Here is a 19,773-nt window from a genome sequence, read left to right as displayed (position 1 = left end):
TCATACGATGTTATTGCGCTTAATGTGATATCCTTAATTCGGTTAATAAACTCTTGAGTGTTTTTGATGTGGTGCGGAGATTGTCCAAAAAGGGGGCCTAAGATTTTAGCCGCGTACTTTGCGAGATTATACGTTACAGATCCGATACTACTCACAATGGGCCTGACAGGTATTGGTTCTGGTTTGTGAATTTTCAGGAGTCCATAAAACGCAGTTACCGCTGGCTCAGAGAGGGGATCTAACTGTCTCTTGTCATCGATGTTTATGGTTTCTCAGTAAGGATCTTAGTAGTAAACTCATTTACCTTTTTCCTGTAACCCCTTACACGTGTCATCATATTCACACTTGTTCAAAACCACTACACACTTGCCGTTGTCTGCCGGGACTTTGGCGATGTTTTCATCCATAGTTAATTTCGACAGAGCCTTTCTCTCATCCTTGGTGATTTTTGATTGAGGTAGTTCAGTGTTACATAGCGTTACACACATGGCCAAGTGTTTCGGCGTCCGATGGATTTAAACGAGCTAGCGACACGGCAGATTCAGTAACGGTGACGAATTTGGCAACCGGTACGCTCTCCGGTACGCTAGCCGTCTCAAAGTGTCATATGACCACACTTCCCTTATCCATCTGGTCTCAAATTGTTCCTTTGGCAAAAATGAATCAAATTGAGAAAAATTGCATTGTATTGGATGTTTTGTTACAATTAGGTCGAGGTTAACAGAGCACAATAGATTTTGATTTTTTTTTGCTGTGTTACCAAGATAACAAACCATCTGAATGGATGTTTTGGCTGCTTCGACCAACAATACCTCGTCTACCCTTAATCTCAGAAACGTTCACATTCACACTCGTAAAACGTACCTTGGGCGTAGATTTCAATAAATATCAGCAATGTAAAAAGAAAGCTCACTTTTCGCAATCTCATCTTGCTCGTCAGATGATCGGGTATTTTAAACTGTGAAAAAATAACAACAACATATAAATTCATAGGCCGAGCAGTATATCGCGTTTTTGGCAGGTTTAAATGGTCCAATAACCATCAGATGACTGACATGTGGTAACAAAGGAAACAGTTACTGCAATTTGATAACTTTCCCTATGATTGGCCATTTAATACATTCCTGTGATAGACCATAGCTTTTTCAAAATATATTCTGTGTACACACAGATCTCTGTGTGGGTATCATTATAATAGAGGCGTGTCCAAAAATAAGTTCACACCCCTTCAAATATGAAGATATACCGAAGGCCCTATGTACTGATCACAGCCACCATCACCTTCACCATCACCACTCCCATCACCAAGAGCATCAGAAATACCATAATCAAACACCAACGCCAACACCATCATTATTAATAATGTACCACCATTGATATTAAATCTAAGCCGATATCACCTCGTCCTACAACGTATATATAATTACTGGTACATACAATGATTTATTTGTAGGAGTTGCTACATTAATAATCTGAAAGTACATAGTTTTCCAACGTTAAATACAAAATATTTACAGAAATTTATAAGCTTACTTAAAATCATTAAAATTTACTCAATTTCTTCCATCTGTTGGACACTTGCAGGATTGAACATTACTAATCATAACCAATTCTAATTTAGCCAATTTCTGCTCATTTTAATACTTGATTAATGCCGTCAATGTTTTTTTTTCTCTGAGAATTGAAACAGGCAGTAAATTAAAGGAGGATTTCGTGATCTTTACATCCTCTTTTAATGACATTTATCAGTAGCCACGAAAAAAGCTTATTCCCAAAATTTCAGTTGATTCCGATTTTGCGTTTGCGAGTTATGCATGATTATGTGTATTACATTGCTCCATAGGCCAGTGTTGTAATTTCGTTCTGGTATATCAGAACGTAATTCAAATTTGACGATATTTTCGCTAAACGAATTAATCTGCAAGAAATGTTTGATACATAAACATTGTGTAGCCAGAGGTTTCCAGTGGTATAAAAATCTCAAACTTTTTTGAAAAAAAAGTGGGAAAATGAGGCTGTGGATCACGAAATGCCCTTTTAAAGGCACTCAACCATATTTCTATTTGGTTGACATAACTTTAATCTCCCATACAGTGGATGTCGATTTCAAATGGAGTCAACTATTCAGGTAACCCCATTTGAAAATCAATGGAATATCCCATTGGGACAAAAGAAATTAGAGGCCTAAATTTTATATCAAAAAATTGAGGGGGAACATCGAGCATAAAAATAATAGAAAGCGACTTGTTTCTTACCTGAGATATGTTGAAAAAGAATGCAACATATCAAACTGGGTGGCTCCTGTGGCGTGATCTCTGCTCTTTATTCCAGACAACTCAATCGCTTTCCCGGGATAGCTTTACTAAACAACTTGCCTTAAAGCGATCTTCACTAGTACCATGAATACGGTAGCACCTTTCATTTTTTTCTCACTTATATGCAAATACAGTAGTAATCTTAATTAGTCCTAGTTGTCACGGATCAAATTAATTTGGAGATGAAAAATACTATATTCCTGAGGTTAAATTTCTAATCGTGATTAATTAGGCTTAGTGTGTCCATAATAATTATTTATCATTATTAGATACATGATAATGTGTCGGTGCTGGTAACAAAAAGGACTCCTATAGGCAACAATCAGATGTACAGACAATCTAGCTACCGTCACACTCATGGATAAACACGTACAAATTCAACCACAAAAATTGTACCAACCTGAAATAAAAGTCTGAAATATAGCATTGACTGGGAAGCCCAGTTTTCAATTCAAGTTTATTTGGTTTCTTCTCACATATATACAAATTATTATTAAATACAGATAATCAAATACATTATAAATTATATGAGATGTGGATGCCATCAAGAACGCTGAGCGTGTGGCTGATGGCACCCAAGGTTACATGAAAATATTACAATGAAAAACATAGAATTTAATAATTTATTAAATATGAAAATAACATTTTTGCAAAGAAAAGAAAAACAGTAAATGGATGTCATATTAGGTACATATACATATACCACATGAATATATTTGACAAAAACTACTTTGATATGAACTAGAACATCCATGAAAATGAGGGTGCAGAAAAAAAAGCATCAAGGGGGGGGGTAAGGAAATTTACATGATTGATGCGTACTCGTTATTGACGGTTTCAGAGTGGTATTGATCCAGGATATAATTTTTCATTCGTTTTTAAAGGAGGATAGGGAGCAAGAGTTTTTAATGTCGTCGTTCAGTGAATTCCAAGTGGTAGGTCCCTGGGTTTTAATTGTGTTTTTGGCTAGCAGTGTGTTTGTCGTCGCGATGTTAAGGTCAAGGGCCTGTCTGGTCTCATAATTATGAATTTCAGAATTTGTCATGAAATGATTATTTGGTAAGTCCTGTGGGAGGAGGTCATGGTGGTAACGATACATATGAGTTGCTAGTTGAAACGTGTAAATATCACGAATTTTAGTTTTTTAAGGAAATGAAAAGAGGGGTTGAATGATCCAGCCAAAGTGAATAAGTGCATGTTCTGATGATTTTCTTTTGCATAATGAAAAGGGATTCCAAGTTACTATTATTTTTATCACCCCATACCATTGTGCAATAGGATAGGTATGGTAGCACCAGAGTGTTGTAAAGTGTTTGGAGGGAATCCTGGTTTAAAAATGGTCTGACTTTCCTAATTATGCCGTTATATTTTGAAACGATTTTTGATATATGGGATGTATGGGTCTTCCATGAAAGGTTGTTATCAATTAAAATACCTAGGAATTTAGTTACTTCTACTTTTTCGATATCTTTATTATCAATTTCAATGTTAAAATTATGGTCAGGCTTATTGTTGTATTTATTTTTAAAGATCATGAAGTTAGTTTTATCTATATTTAATGAAAGCTTATTGAATTTAAACCAGTTCGAAATTTTCTTGAGTTCTTTATTTATTAATTCTTCAAGTTGTTCTGGGTCTTTGTGGGAAAAAAGAATGTTGGTGTCGTCAGCAAAAATAATAAAATGGGAGGAAGGAGATGAAAGTGGGAGGTCATTTATATATAAAAGGAATAAAAGTGGCCCAAGGATTGATCCCTGGGGGACACCGCATATTATGTCACCTTCTGCAGATTTCTGGTGGTTATAAACGACATACTGTTTTCTTTCACAAAGATAATTTTTTATCCATAGATTGGCAAGACCTCTGATACCGTAGCTATTTAGTTTTTGGAGAAGTATATCATGGTTGAGGGTATCAAAGGCCTTGCTTAAGTCTAAGAATATCCCAAGACTATGCAATTTTTCGTCTAACGCACCTGTAATTTTGCAGTAAAGGTCATTTATTGCCATGTATGTGGACCGGTTTGGTCTAAAACCATATTGGTGGGAACTTAAGATATTATTTTTAGCAATGAAATCAGAAAGCCGGGTGTATATTATTTTTTCAAGTATTTTCGAGACAGAAGGTAATATTGAAATCGGCCTATAATTACTACAAGTCTGATTATCACCAGATTTAAAAATTGGTATTACTTTTGCGATCTTGAGTAAAGATGGGACAATGCCTGTGAGTAGGGACCTATTGAAAATATGTGAGAGAACAGGGGCTATTTCATTGATTATTGTTTTGAGTAGTTTAGTGCTGATATTGTCAAAGCCACTACTGTTGCTAGCCTTAAGTTTTTTAGTTATTTTAATTATTTCGTCAGGGGATGTTGGGTTTAAGAACATACTGCTATGCTGATTTAATGAATTTAGTGGAGAGATGTAGTCATCGTCAGGAGTAGTTATTTTCTCAGCTAGCTTAGTGCCTATGTTTGTAAAAAAATTATTGAAGTTATCGGCTATTTCAGTTGAATTGGTAATTTTTTTGCCATCTTTATCTTTAAAGAAGTCGGGTAATTTGGTACGTCTGTTTCTACCTTGAAGATTATTCAATGTTTTCCAAGTTTCTTTCATGTTAAATTTATTTGATTCAATTTGGGCGGTAATATGGGATTTTTTGGCTGTACGTAGTAAATTATTTAATATATTTCTATATTTAGTATATTTAAGTTTATTTTCTGATGTAGGTTTAGAGATGTACTTTTTATATAGTTTATCTTTAGTTCTAATTGATTTAACAAGGCCTGTAGTGATCCAGGGCTTACGTGGTGATTTACGTTTGGACATTTTAGTTGTTCTTATAGGGCAGTGGATGTCTAATAGGCCAGTGGTTTTATTAATGAATTTCGTGTATGAGTTTTCAGGATTATCGTCGTGGAGTATAAAATCCCAATTGACAATAGACAGGGAGTTTTTGAAACCTTTAATATTATTTGGTTTGAATTGCCTTGTTTGTTTAGTTATAGGTTGAGAAATGTTATCAAAACGAGAGCCTTTAACAGAAATAAAATTTGGGAAATGATCTGAGAGGTCTGTAACCAAGTTGCCAGAAGTTATTTGGTTATCAGTATCATTTGTAAAAATATTGTCAATTAGCGAGATTGTAGTACCGGTCTTGGTTGTGTAGACTCGGGTGGGTCGATCAATACAAAAAAAATGAATAGGCGTACATCAGATTAACGAATGTATTGACTTGATGGTTATGGTCAAATTTTAGGAGATCGATATTGAAGTCGCCTGAGACAAAACATTTTTTCCTTTCTTTAGAGATGGTATTCAGGGCTGATTCTAGGTCAGAAATGAACTGATGGTAATCGACATATTCTGGTTTATAAATGACGCCAACGATTATATTTTTATCAGGGATTTCGATGAAAACAGAGTCGCAGTGAGTGGCTTTTATTTTAAGGTCAGGTCCTTGAATGAAATTATGTTTAGAGTGGATAAATAAGGACGCACCTCCACCAGATCTATCAGGGCGTATACAGTCTATTCTGTCATAGTTGTCAAGGTCAATTAAATTGGATTCATCGGTTGAATTGAACCAGGTTTCTGTAAAACCTATAATGTCAAAATCATGATTTAGAATCGAAATGTAATCCACAATAGTACTAGCCTTTTTGTTAATACTTCTGGTGTTGTGGTGGAATAAAGAAAATTTATTTTGGCGGAGGGCATTTTCATTAATAATTGAATTAGTGTCGTAATATTTGCATTTGCAGCACAGGTTTAGGTCAATGTTACATGAATTATCTGAAGTTTGGGAATGTGAATTGAGTACGCTACTAAATTTAGACGGAGTGAATTTGTGCTCTGACATGAAAGTTGACAAATCGGGCATGGTGCGAACGGGACAAAGGGTGCAGGAGAGAAACTAAATTAAAGTGGAATTTGGTTAAAAAAAGCAAATAAGGTTGGATTTGGTCTGAGGGAAAAGAGGAAAGAAGCCATTTTACGAGAACAAGTTGAAACCATGAAGATAAAATAAATTCATGGTTAAGTTAACAATCAATCAAGTTTGCATCGGGGGGGGGGGGCACTTCAATTTGAAATGGATATAGGTGTAGGGCTGGCGCTTTCGCACTAAGGGCCATTCGGTGAGAGCAACGTGTAAAAAATATGGGGTCATTGGGTGAGAGCATGATTTTTTCTTAAATGGAATCTTTGGGTGAGAACCAAAACAGCGCCACAAAAACCTCGAAAATCGAATTTCTAGTTCTAAATGGCTTCAAATTTCTTTATTTTTTCAAAATAAGTAACAAAATCAGTGATAAATGAAAGTTGCTGTTCAAATTGAACTTGTAAGGGTCTTTGGGTGACAGATCAAATGGAAAAAGAGGGGGGCTTTGGGGGACAGAGCGAGCATGTGTTCGTAAAAAAATATGGGGTCTTTGGGTGACAGCGATGCTGAAAAGGGGTCTTAACAGCCCTACATACGCGTCACCTCCAAAGTTGGAGTGCCCCCCTGGGTTTGCATGCAGGGTGTGTCCTTTTGTCGATATGCTCCTGTTTTGTTTTCGATGATTGTTCGTCATTTTTAGGTTTACTTGTATTGGGCTATTCTATTTGATATCCATACACCCCTATGGAAGACATGACCTTAATCTCCCACACAGGGGACGTAGATTTTAAATGGAGTCACCCATTCAGGTAACCCCATTTAAAATTCAATGGAAATATCCAATTGACACAAAACAAAATCGGTTTCATTCCATAGTGGCGTAAGGTGATTTTTGGCAATTGTTTTAAAACTTGGCACATTATGTTTTAAATGACGTTCTCTTTCATTTCACTCAGTCTTTGCGAGCAAAATTAGCTAATTAGTTACCCATTCAGGTAACCCCATTTGAAATTCAATGGAACCCAGTGACACAAAACAAAATCGGCTTCATTCCATTTTCATGATAGTGGCGTAAGGTTTTGGATATATGGGCACATATGTTTTTAATGACGTACTTTTTCATTTCACTAAGTCTCTGCGAGCAAAACTAGCTAATTAATCAACAATTAATTAATTAAATTTGGTATAATGGTTACAAAGTGAAATTGTGCGTTTTCAATAGTGGTGTGTTAACACCTTACGCCACTTTTGATACACATTTTATAAATAATAGTAAACACACTAAGAAATATCGGCCAAATGAAAACTACTGCATGTCGTACTGGAGTATTAAGACGGACAAATTAAAAATTTAAATTTGTTTCTCTCATCTATATGCAAATACAGTAGTGAATTTTAGTCCTAAATGTCATGGATCAAATTAATTTTCAGACAAAAATACAATATTCCCGAGGTTAAAATTTTAATCATGATTAATTAGGCTCAGTGGTTTCATAATAATACATTAATTTATAATCATTATTACTATTATATAGATACAATAATTATGTGTAGGTGCTCCTAATGAAAAAAAACCTCCTTTAGGCAACAACCAGATGTCTTAGCGTCACACTCAGGATAAGCCCCGTGTGCAAATTCAAAAACCAAAAATGGTACCAAACTCAAAAGGTAGCTTTACGTACCAAGATGACAACGCCAGTCTTTAATCGCGATTCAATTCTGGCGATTTGTCTTTATTTGGATAGCCTCCACACTAAACACGTGTATTCTAGCTATCATCTTCATCCCAAATACTCAGTCAAACTTGCGGTGAGATTCTGACTTATGTTCTGCCACATCAGAGGCTTTGCGGCTGGGAGCAGTTGACTTGTGCTCCTTCAGCGTGTTCACTATCTGGGATTAAGTGAGAATCAACACAGGATTTTAACGATAATACAGACCAACAGTTCAAATGTCACATTAGCCTTAGTTTCTTCACTCTCGGAATGGCATCACAATGATAAACACCTTAAGACCTGAAATAATAATATTATTATGCACACAAGTTTTCGATTGCTTTTGATCCAGCTTGCACTCAAAACTGGTGGAGGCCAAAAAAGACCTAAGCCATCAGAAGCATACAACACAGTTAAAGTACAGATTGTCCTCTTTTGGCATTTCCGACTGGAATAACCAGACTCCGCTCACAAAGATTTTGCGAGAACATATATCCCAAAGATGGTCTTGCACGAGACGAAGATGGTAGTTTATCTGGGTCGTATCCAATTGGTTTATGTGCATCCTCATACTTAACTTCTTTGATTCGTGCTCCCTCTTGCCCTTCTTTGATTGCTTCTGCAATCAATGATTTGCCATCGTTTTCTATTGGATATTGTGGTTGAAGATAGTGTTGCTGTGGTAGTTCTAATGCCATTTGGGGTTTGACTCTATTGCCTCGTCCACAGAGTGCTTGTCTATAGCATCTGTAGACACGCCTATTGCAGGTGTTGGCTAAGAAGACGAAGAACCCTCGAGATGAGTTGAGGATGATAAATACAAACCAGAGAGCATCAATACCAGTGAAGGTTGCTATATAGCCGAATATCCAGGTGAAGCCCATTAGTATTGAGATCTGGATTAAATAAAGAACGGAAGAAGACAATCTGTTTACATTCAACAAAAGTAATTGAATTACAGCGACAATAATAAGAAAGCCCTTGGAAAAAAACGTCAGTTTTTATGGTTTGTTAAATTTGTTACATGTAGGAAGAATTAAGTGAGAAGGGTAACGCTAAATACCATGGATCGTTGCAAATAAAATAAAAGCGTACACACATGCGTACAGGGCGGTTTATCGGTACGCTTCCAACTCAATCACGAAAGCATTGACGTCAATAACCGAACCAAAAATATTGTGTATTGGTAGGCACGTATGTCAAAACTGTTATACAGATATTACATTTTCAGCATAATGCTACGCTCGATGTGCTGCCTGTTCTAGAAATTAACAGCCACTATTAGTGGATTTCTGGTAGTGCCACCCTAGTTTGAGTCACATGGATGGTATACACAGGCGTGGGTATATCAGTTCCAGAATAGCTGTACCCGGAAAACAACAAAAGCATGCCACATTTGTTGTTTTTAAAATACCTATAACAGAAGCTTTTTTTTGGGTGGGTGCGGCGTGCCGCACCCACCCTGTATTCTCTGACTATTGACCTACTTTTTCACATGCCGCAGTGTTGAGAAAATATTCGTGCCGGTTATATCCCAAACACCCACAGAGGTGATAGTTTACGGCGAGTTTTGTCATTATTACTTGATTTTGATATGTAAGTAATACGATAAAGTCGTCATAGGCAGTAATGTGTTTGTATTAAAAGAAATAACAAAAATAATTATTTAAGTAATAGAAATACTATTTGGAAATTGCAGCAAGATTTGCAGATGTTTTTATTTGAACAGTACCAGTTCACCAGTTTTGCTAGTTTTCCTAATCTTTGGGCTAAATTAATAGCATCGTGAAAACCAAACAGTCAATTAATTTATGTCAACATTTCCTTGTTTGACATCGCATGCAAACATTATCTTATTTACATAATGGTTTGACCTCGAGTCATGAGTGGTGATTCATTGTTTAGGCCAAGTAAAATAAATAACGTGTATATCGTCCCCGCCCTCTCCGATATTTGGAGATTTTCAAATATTTTAGTTATTTTTCCTATTTGCTTCCTTACTTTGTTTATAAAATTGTTGTGATGAAATGACATGTTTAGAAGTTCTTGGTTATCATTTATAAACACATTGCAAACACTTTCTTCAAGCTAGGGGTAGGGCTTTGGGGAAATAACAAAAATATTAGGGGCCTCCCCGATTTTATGATGTGTTGACAAACATTTGCCATTGCAATTTAACACAGAAATGAATGGTAAAACAATAACACGATAACAAATAATAAGGACCTCCCTCACCAATTTTTGAAAAAGTCCGGACATTTTTTTTACTTGGCCTTAATTGGCATACTCCTCTAAATATTTTACCGCAAAGTCCTATGGTGGAGGGCTATTTTGTTGTGTAGTCCTACAAAGGTGGGTGACTAAAAAGTAGCCTGTTGGTACATGTTTTACCGTACAGTCCTATGGTGTGGGTTTTATTTTTTTATTTTGTTGTCCTAATTCGATTGCTCTTAGTTCGTTATTTATATAACTTCAAACACAAACCTTCTTAGGGATGCACCATTAGATTCTCAGGGTGGGGTAGGAAGTTTTTCAAAAAAAAAAAAAAATTCACCCACTTCATGAGCAAAAAAAACAACTTTCCCCACCAACTATAAAAAATAAAAAACTTTCCCCGACCCCAACTTCCTACCCCCCTCTCAGTATCAAATGGTGCGTCCCTTAGTTTAATTCTTTCAATCAAAATTTCACTCCTCTGCTAATGATGACAAGTGATAATCGAAGTAATACTGCATTAGGCCAAATACAAAAATAAACATGTTTCACGTCCCCTCCATCCTTTTTGGAGGTTTCTTCAATTATATTTTTATATTTTGCAATTCAGTTATAACTTTAAAAAATTATGTCTAGGGAGTTGAGATGCTTTCTATAGCCTTCTCAATATACAAGAAACAATTTGGAAGGTTTCGAGATCATTAGAGGGGCCTACCCCTCAGAACAACAAATAAAAAGAGGCCTCCTCCTTTTTGCAGGCATTATTGTGCACGCTAAAATAGCTCTAAATATGGGTATTTACATCGATTCTGCGATACAAAATAAAAAGGCCCCTCCTACTCCTTTTTTTCAAAAACCTGGACGTGAAACATGTTTTTTATTTTACTTGGACTTATCAATATGGAACTACACCTTTATCTTGACAATTCATTTGCTCGCCCTATTCCTTTTAAAGGAATTTTTATTTATTGTGAACTTGACTTACTCATTCTTTCATTTCTCTTGACAATTTTTCATTTGCCCACCCTATTCCTTTTAAAGGAATTTTTATTGTTAATATAGCTGTTATTTCAATCAAAAATGGTTGGAAATGCTCCTAGGTAATTGGACATGCAGAAAGTGGAAAACGCACATCATTAACAAAGAGAAATACAATAGCAATAATTCTTAATTCAATGCCCGCTCTTCTTTTTTCCTTTTTTTCCTTTTTCACTAATTCCAATAACAATAACAAATGTTTACCTTCATATATATGATGAGATACTTCAACGACGTCCTTGCACGTTCCTTCTGACGGACTGTATTGGTGACTTCGGCATCGTCAGATGACGTCACTCTTCTATTGTCATATCTTGATTTGCATATTTCCCAAACAATACCAATATAAAAGAGTCCGTATTAACTGCAACCATCATCGCAACAGGAATACCAAAGAGTATGAGGTTTGCCCAACCATTTAATTGTGTATCCAGCAAGCTTCCTCCCCTCCATATTGAACATATATCATGTATATGGAGGAACATTGACAAGAGTGAATTATAATTGTAGGAACAAAAAAAATTAATATTAATTTTCGGACGTTGATTTTACGTCATAGTGACGTTGTTTCGACGTTCACAACTTGACGTCGAAACAACGTAATAATGACGTTACATTAACGTTCGGGAATAATGTTGTCACAACACGAATACGAGTTCACAGATTTACGTACTTACAGCGTCCATATATTACGTTTATACGACTTTATATAACTTTAAGACGACGTTGTAACAACGTAAAATTGTTAGCTGGGTAGTTCCATCCCCATTTAATCAGAGTCTGATGAGTTTATGGCAAAATAATTTATATAATAATTTTCTATACACTTTCCTTCGAAGCTTGACACCAAATTTGATATCAAAAGTTTAATCATCGTGGACCATCCCCATATAAAATATTGGGTAGATCACACCCCCGTCCCTCGATCTAAGCCTGTCAGTGCCTTTTTGTTGCGATCGCCAGGCGTTGTCGCACACCACCATGGAGCTATTAAAGATGGATAGGAAATAGATTACGTAACGCATTGAAACCTTGTGCCGATTTGAAATCTGACAAGCTATTCATCGAAAGGTACCACCTTTTGTTTGGGACAAAGGGCTTCCGCTATTAAATCGGTAAGCTGACCCGACAGTGTATTAACGCTTTACCTAGCAGGCTACTGTTAATAAGTGATCAAATGAAAGTCGCGAGAAAGCGCTTACTGGAACGAAAAGTACCTTTTGTTACCATAACACACAAGGGTGTGATTGAGTAGCCGTAAGCACAAAAGGCACACATTAGCCGCTGATGTATAGTTCGTTGTCACCCCACTGAATGCGCTTGCTGATGATTACACATCAAGGCTGCCATGTCTGCATGTCTATAGTACTGTATAATGGTAATAGCTACGTATGCCTATACATGTAACATATAATAAGTATACCGGTATAGGCCTATATAAAAGTTGTTTCACAAATTGACATTTTATCGTATTTTATTTTAAGAAGGAGAATGTCATAAACAGTGGGGTACTGAGGGGGCAGTTCTTCTGTGAGAGGTCTTGGGAGGGGATGAGGGTGGAGGAGGGGATATGAAGAATGAGAGGGGACTGGAGGAAGAGAGAAAGAGGAAGAAATAAAAGAGAAATAAATAAATAGACGTAAATAAATAGAAAATGATAGGAATGAGAGGGGACAAAACGTAAGAGGGGATGGAGAAGGGAAGGGAGATGAGGGAGTGATACTTTAGCAAGGAAAGAATAAGTACAGAGAAAGGAAAAGAAAGGAATGACAAATAAATGTAGGCCTTATAATAATTATTATAGAAACTAAACACAGCCCCCCCCACACACACACATAGGCCTAACACTAACAGCACTTTAGGCAGCCATTCGATGATGTCAATGCCTTTATGCGTTACGTATTTAAAACGCCCAGTCAGATGTATTTTACACCTGCCAAGCACAAGTCACCCAATTTCGAAAATTGGACGTTGAATGTACACTCTCATGAATATTGATTGGCAACATTTTCCAATATGTCAGCGCTCAAATCGGACACAATAGAACAATAGACCATTCAGTGCGTTGCACACCACCCCATATAGCAAATGATTAAAAATTGATATTTTTGATATTTAACAGTCCTCGAAGTAAACTTGATAAATCTAATGATATGTACTTAAAGTATTTGGTGCTGGGATGAAAAGCTGACAATCAATTGAAAATTTTGACCTTTCATATTGAAGATTTGGATTTTCCCCCCAAAACACCTAAAAAATTTGGTCTTTTTGTTTTAATTTGGGGATAAAATGTATATCTTCAATATGAAAGGTAACAATTTTCAATTGATCGTTGGCTTGTCAGCTACATACACTTTAAGTACATATCATTCGATTTAGAAAGTTTACTTCAAGGACTGCTAAATTATATCAAAATTAAAAAAAATATTCCTGAAATCTTAATAATTTGTCATAAAATGTGTACTATATCGCGAATTTCAAAAAATCTAAATTATTTGATATCAGAAGGACATTCTTCGTATTCAGAATTCAATTCGATATGTCTGATATGCTCTCATGTCCCACAAAAATACTATCGAAACGTTCATACAGCCCTTAGGTATTCCAAAGTCTAAAATGTTTTGAAAAATCTATAAAAAAAATATGGCCTTATTAGCACAATTCACACCGGTTGGCATTGATCAATTTGAATTTTTGATGAAATGTAATTAACGTTGCTAGTCATTATTAGGCCTGGTGTGTCTTATAACATGTATAATATTAATTTTAATTAGATATAATAGGCTATATGTATGCATGTACATTGTCACTGATCAAATTGAATTTTAGTTGAAACATGTAATTAACGTCGTTGTTTGTCATAATTAGGCCTGGTGTGTCCTTAATAAAACGAATAATTATAATTAGATACCATGTGTTGATGTAACAATTCACGGAAAGGAGGCTCTAGGCAACAATCAAATTTCACACTTTTGTGTGGACTGCAGCTGAGCATCATGCGCATTTTAATATAAACTCCTCAACAAAAGTTTGGAAAGTTTTTTCAAGCATCTGTAACTCCAATTACTTGTGACATATTCATATCGTGTTGCATATCAATGGATAGCTGATTTGAAACAATAACATTCTGGGTCTCGAAAAGAATTTGCCAAATCGACCATTATTCTGTGCATGCAGCAAGCTGCAATCGCATATCTTCACAATCTGGGACCTAATGCAATCCTCCAAGATGACACCGCTCGCCCCACATTGTCACGGTAGTCAACGACTACCTACAGGATATGGGAGTAGAGACAAAATGGTCTGCCATCAGGCCAGACCTGGGGACAGACCTCAACCCGATTGAACACTTGTGGGACCAGCTTGATCGTTCTGTGCGTGCCAGAGAAGCCCATATGCAACCACATTGAATGACCTGCGACGAATCCTTTTTGAAGAATGGAATGCCATCCCACAGTAAGGTGTAACCAGGTCAGTGAGCAGCATGAGGTGATTATTGTGGCTGCCTGTGGTTTTTCCACCCGCTGTTCAGGTTAGTGGCGAGCGTTGTTCACAGAATAATGGTCAATTTGGCAAATTCTGTTCGAGACCCCACTACATTCACAAGGCCTGTACTCAGCCGTGAAAATGCTATTGTTTCAAATGGGGTGTTATTGTAAAGGGGAGTATTGTAGCTATCCATTGATATGCAACACGATATGAATATGTCACAAATAATTGGGAGATATAGATGCTTGAAAAAACTTTCCAAACTTTTGTTGAGGAGTTTATACACGTGCAAATTCACAATGGTACTTCAAGACTACTAGGCCTACATCTCAAGAGGTAATTTTTTCATTTTACCAGTGGAGTAGATTACTTTTTTACATTGGGAGGGATGGGATTGGAAAAAATATATTGAAGTATAATGAATCCAGAACCTTTTGGCCACAGATTATATAAAGGTAAAGGTACAAATGTGCACGGAAAATGTTGCCATTTACTGAAGCTAAACTGGTGAAATATGGTGCAAAAGTGGGGCCAAAATGGTCAAATATGTGGTTACCCACATACTGGCATCAACATTGGGGGATGATTGTATGGACCCATCCCCTAGCAAAATATGGGGAGGGGGGATTTATCACCATCCCCCTGATCTAAGCCTATGCACTTTCCGCACTACCATTAACATTTTATAGAATATTCCCACTTGTTTAAAAAATACACAAACTCCTACTCACCCCCGCACCACTCAAACACCAACAGCTTGAACCCCACACACCCCATCACCAATCACACCCCATCACCACTCACACCTGCCACCCTCTTCACACACCCACACAACATTAGGCAAAGACATATTTTTTTCATTTCATTCTATCACAGATATTGGATCAATATCTGTGATTTTATTCATTTATGTATTTATTTATCACAATTAAGCATTATATGGCGCTCTACAAAGCACAGTTTTGAATATCAGAATAGGATCGCTTTCGCCAAGCAGCAGTGGCGTGCACAGCACATTGAAAGTGGGGGGCCAGGTTGTTCAGTTCACCCTAATGGAGTCTGATTTAGGTGTGTAAGGTGCGGTGCCCCCCTGCCCCCCCCCCCTTTGCGCATGCCACTGCCAAGCAGCATCCTTTCAACGCAAGTATTGTTTGTACCAAAAGCACGAGGGATGAATACCTAATCTTTTCTAAAACTGAACCGGGGGGTGGGGGAAAGATAAAAACAGAAAATTGTCTGTTTGGTTTTATTTGTCTGCTATGTCCACAGTGATTTTCATCACTTCCAGTGTACTTTTGTTTTCCTGCCCTTCTGTGGGCTCTGGAATTGGCAATTTGGCCATCGAACTTTACCTGTTTTTGTGCCTGCATTTGCCATTAGGTTTCACTGCCTGAACAGAATTGACCATGTCTCACCTCCTTTTTCAACCAAATCGACGGTAATTGCCTCAGGCGAAACTAACTTCCTGGGAGCTAAATACCACACAAGGTCATTTTAATGTAACACATTGACCCATGTGTGTCATATAATGCCTCTAGCTATAATGACAGCCTGGTGATCTGGTCAATTCATTGACAGATACTAACCTCAGGAGAGAATTCAATTTTTGATAAATTTTCTTCAGGTAGTAAAACGTAATGCACTTAAATCTTATCACTGTATCTTAGGTCTCATCTTTTCCATTGAAAAATCGCCCATATCGGTATAGCGTTTTAAATGTAAAGAATGTTTCTACTAGAATTGGTTTTTTTCTTAAAGATATATTTTAATTGCAATATTTCAAGACCAAATACAATTTTGTTTATTTTCTTACAATTGTAGTCACATAATTCTTAGACTTGGCACAAGTCTAAGCATCAAAATATTGAGTATAAGCTACGAGCTCATAATTTTACTATTAAATGAAATTTTCGATAATTGATTATGAAAAAGATTAGAAAATATGTTTGCCAAAAATTAGAATGCATAACTTGAAATTAGTCTTTGTACAAGTCTTTCAGCTTGATTGTCACATCATATGAAAAAAGCTCTAAAATGTTTTTGGCCCTTATTTCCAAAATTGACCACGCTTATATTACATTACCAAATAGCTTGTTTCCTATCTCCCACCAATCCACACCCAAACCAGATTTTTCTGGCATATTTCTCAAATCAAGATCTTGCATAAAATGCTCAAGCATTTCCATTGCTGCATCGATTGCTTTCTGTACATGCTCACAGAGTGTTGTTTGTTTCTTAGATTTCTTCTTAGGTTGTGAAGCCAAGAACGTTCTCAGATGCAACACAGCTAGCATCACAGCAATAAGTATGTGGATATCATCAAGTTGTCCTTGTGACGCCTCTGTTCATCGATATACAAAGAAAAAGATGTTAAATTAAAGAATTTGACATTTTGTAAAAAAACCCAATCATAACAACATAAATACACGAAAATGAGTTAGGAGCAGGGTCTTAGCTAGCCACCCGTCTGGCCGTCATTTAAGACGGCCAGTTTGCTCCTGAGACGGGCAAAATTAATGCCTTTGACAGATGCTATATTATAAATTTTGAGAAGCTAACTGACTTTTTTAGTAGACCAGATTTGTAGGAGAAGGCCATATCAGCACATATTTGAACTCTTTGAACCCCAAATGGGCTATAGACATCTGGTAAATGTTTTAAAGGTCAAATTCGGACAGGCAATTTTATTCAAATGATGGGCAACCCTCAATTTCTAGCTAAGACCCTAGTTAGGAGGTTTTGCTATATAACTTGTTCTTTGTATGTTTCTTTAATAATCACATAGTACTTGTGTCCTGATGCGACCAGGCGCAAACAAAATGTTCAAGCCAAGCTAAAAAGCATAGACATGCTGGTCTATGTAGAAAGAAAAAAAAGAGAAAGATTTCACTGAAGATCAGGGAAATGAAGACCTCTCCCAATAAATCAAGAGAACACATTTACTGCTAGCCTTTGGATCAAGAGAGGAAACCATGGCACTGAAGCTTTTTAAAATGTTGTGTCCACTTTTCTTCACTAGTTTCAAATTGTTTTAACAGGGTGAGGCATTTTAATTAATGCTGAATTTGAGTTTACCCCCATCCCCTGGCCAGCTCTCGCCAGTCTTTGGTCTATACAATTTTTCACCAAATGACCCCACCTTCATCTTTATGACTACACACTAAAAACTACGGGGTTATATTTTCCGTGGTCATTTTGAATTGACCACGTTTGGGGTTGTTTTGACCCTTCAAGGGGGTTGTACTGTTTTAATTTGACCACACTCACGAGGTCATTTTAGCCACGACGAACGTGGTCAAAAACTTAGTGGTCATTTTGCCGATACCGTCGCGCATTGATATCAGTTTCAATCTTCCGCTTTGAAAATCTCAATTCATAAATGAGTTTAAACATGAGCTGCAATTAATGTTTATTGATTAATAAATAAAACTAATTTTTTGACCGAAGTTACCCAATTTGTCAACTTTATAATGACTTGCATTTCGGAACTATTTGCACACACGGTGTGCATCGGCTCACGTGGTCACATCAGCGCCATATTTGTTCTGATTGTGCAGCTCAGCGGATTGTCGTGTGCTTGTCTGCATGATGGAATATGAAAAGTTAGTTGAAAAGTGAGACTGCAAGGATGCCGATAGACCCTTGTCTATGCACGCAGATTCATTCCAATTTCATGCTGTCGTGGCTGGTGTCTTGGCTGCAGTTGTTATAAGCTTATATCATGTAAGCTTATAATACGTCAGCGGTGAGAGGCGATGACTGACTGTGTGTGAGGGTGATACACAGACGCAGTTTGCTGTTTATGTAATGCTTTCTCTGTGCAGAAACACACTTATGTCCTGGTGGGACCAGCATGATCATAGGCCTACTAAAAAAATCCAAACAACCCCTAAATGTGGTTATTGAGTAACCCTATAAAACAACCCTTTCAAATGGGTCATTTCATTTGACCCCGAAATGAGGTCATTAAGTAACCCAATAAGGCAACCCTTTTGAAGGGGTCATTTCATTTGACCCCGAAATGTGGTAATATTTTGACCCCAATGGGGTTACTATTTGACCCAAATACGTAGTCATTGCAATGATCCCGACCAATGGGGTCAAAATGACCCCGTTAGTGGTATGGTGTTTAGTTGATAACTATGCTGGGGTCAAAAATGACCCCGTTTGGGTCATTTTTGACCCCGTAGTTTTAAGTGTGTATCAGTCCCCAAATCTTGGTTTGACACCCCTTGGTTGCCCAGTCAGAACAAAAATAACAGAAAATTCCAACATTTTTAGCAAAAATTGCCAAATTTCAGCTTATTGAGGCCCCCTGAAAAAAATTCCAACTCTGTCACTGATTGCAGAGAGATGAAAAGCTAAATAGAGTACCGAAGTGATGACGTCACAGAAAACTTTTTTCAGCGTTTTGAATACCATGTATCGGTGGAGCATGATGAAAAACATCCACAGTCCAAATTTGGTGGGAATCGGATCATGAGGGCCCCGAGATATGGCCGCATGAATACCTAATTAACCCCATTGAAATCAGTGTAAATTGGCCTGGTTCCAAACAGTCATTTGGACCATGGATGTTTCATCATGTTCTACTGAAATATGGTCATGAAAATGCTGAAATGCAAAAAAAGAAAATTTTATGACGTCACACTTCGGTACTCTAGTACTTACCCCATGCAAGCTTAGTATCCTGGATAGTAGCAGTACAAATCTGGCTGTTGATGCCTAAGATCTTGTCAAAATCTTTTGAAAAGCGCCATTTGTAACCCTGCATGTACAAAAGGCAAATCAATTACAAATTAATACACTCTATGATAGCGAGAACCAATCAGAGCAAGCATTAGAAAATGTGAAACATGCAATGATTGTGTATATTGTGCACTCCGCGTACTACGCGCAGTGTTTCGCGCACGTTCGCATCGCATATGATTGATTCATTTTTCGGGCGGGTTGATGCATTTATATTTCTTTCTATAGTGATAATTTGTCATAAAAACAGAAAAATTATGCATTTATCTTTTTTCTTGTGTATGAAATAGGTTAATAAATGTGTATTACTTACTGCTCGAGAAATTAGACAAAATAATACACTTGCGCTGATGTTGATGCGTCTAATG

General features: G+C 36.9%; 2 protein-coding genes across 2 annotated transcripts in view; both read right to left on the bottom strand.

The window, feature by feature from the left end:
• Positions 1-7,704: 7,704 nt before the first annotated feature.
• LOC140142373 (uncharacterized) lies at positions 7,705-15,506 on the bottom strand. The gene is made up of 3 exons (XM_072164342.1): positions 15,463-15,506; positions 11,372-11,480; positions 7,705-8,811 (listed from the first exon to the last, which is right to left on the bottom strand). The coding sequence occupies exons 1-3, from the start codon at positions 15,504-15,506 to the stop codon at positions 8,329-8,331; spliced, it is 636 nt and encodes a 211-aa protein (XP_072020443.1). The 3' UTR covers positions 7,705-8,328.
• An 890-nt stretch (positions 15,507-16,396) lies between these two features.
• Positions 16,397-19,773, bottom strand: part of LOC140142372 (protein mono-ADP-ribosyltransferase PARP4-like) — a 49,342-nt gene continuing 45,965 nt past the window's right edge. The window contains exons 31-32 of the mRNA XM_072164341.1: positions 19,328-19,424; positions 16,397-16,997 (exon numbers count right to left, since the gene is read on the bottom strand). Coding sequence (XP_072020442.1) covers positions 16,726-16,997; positions 19,328-19,424 — 369 coding nt within the window. The 3' untranslated portion in view covers positions 16,397-16,725. The remainder of the gene's footprint in view (positions 16,998-19,327; positions 19,425-19,773) is intronic.

This window comes from Amphiura filiformis, chromosome 20, assembly GCF_039555335.1.
Source record: "Amphiura filiformis chromosome 20, Afil_fr2py, whole genome shotgun sequence".
NCBI lineage: Eukaryota > Metazoa > Echinodermata > Ophiuroidea > Amphilepidida > Amphiuridae > Amphiura > Amphiura filiformis.
Note: the sequence above shows the minus strand (reverse complement) of the source record. Positions and strands in the feature narration are given on the sequence as shown.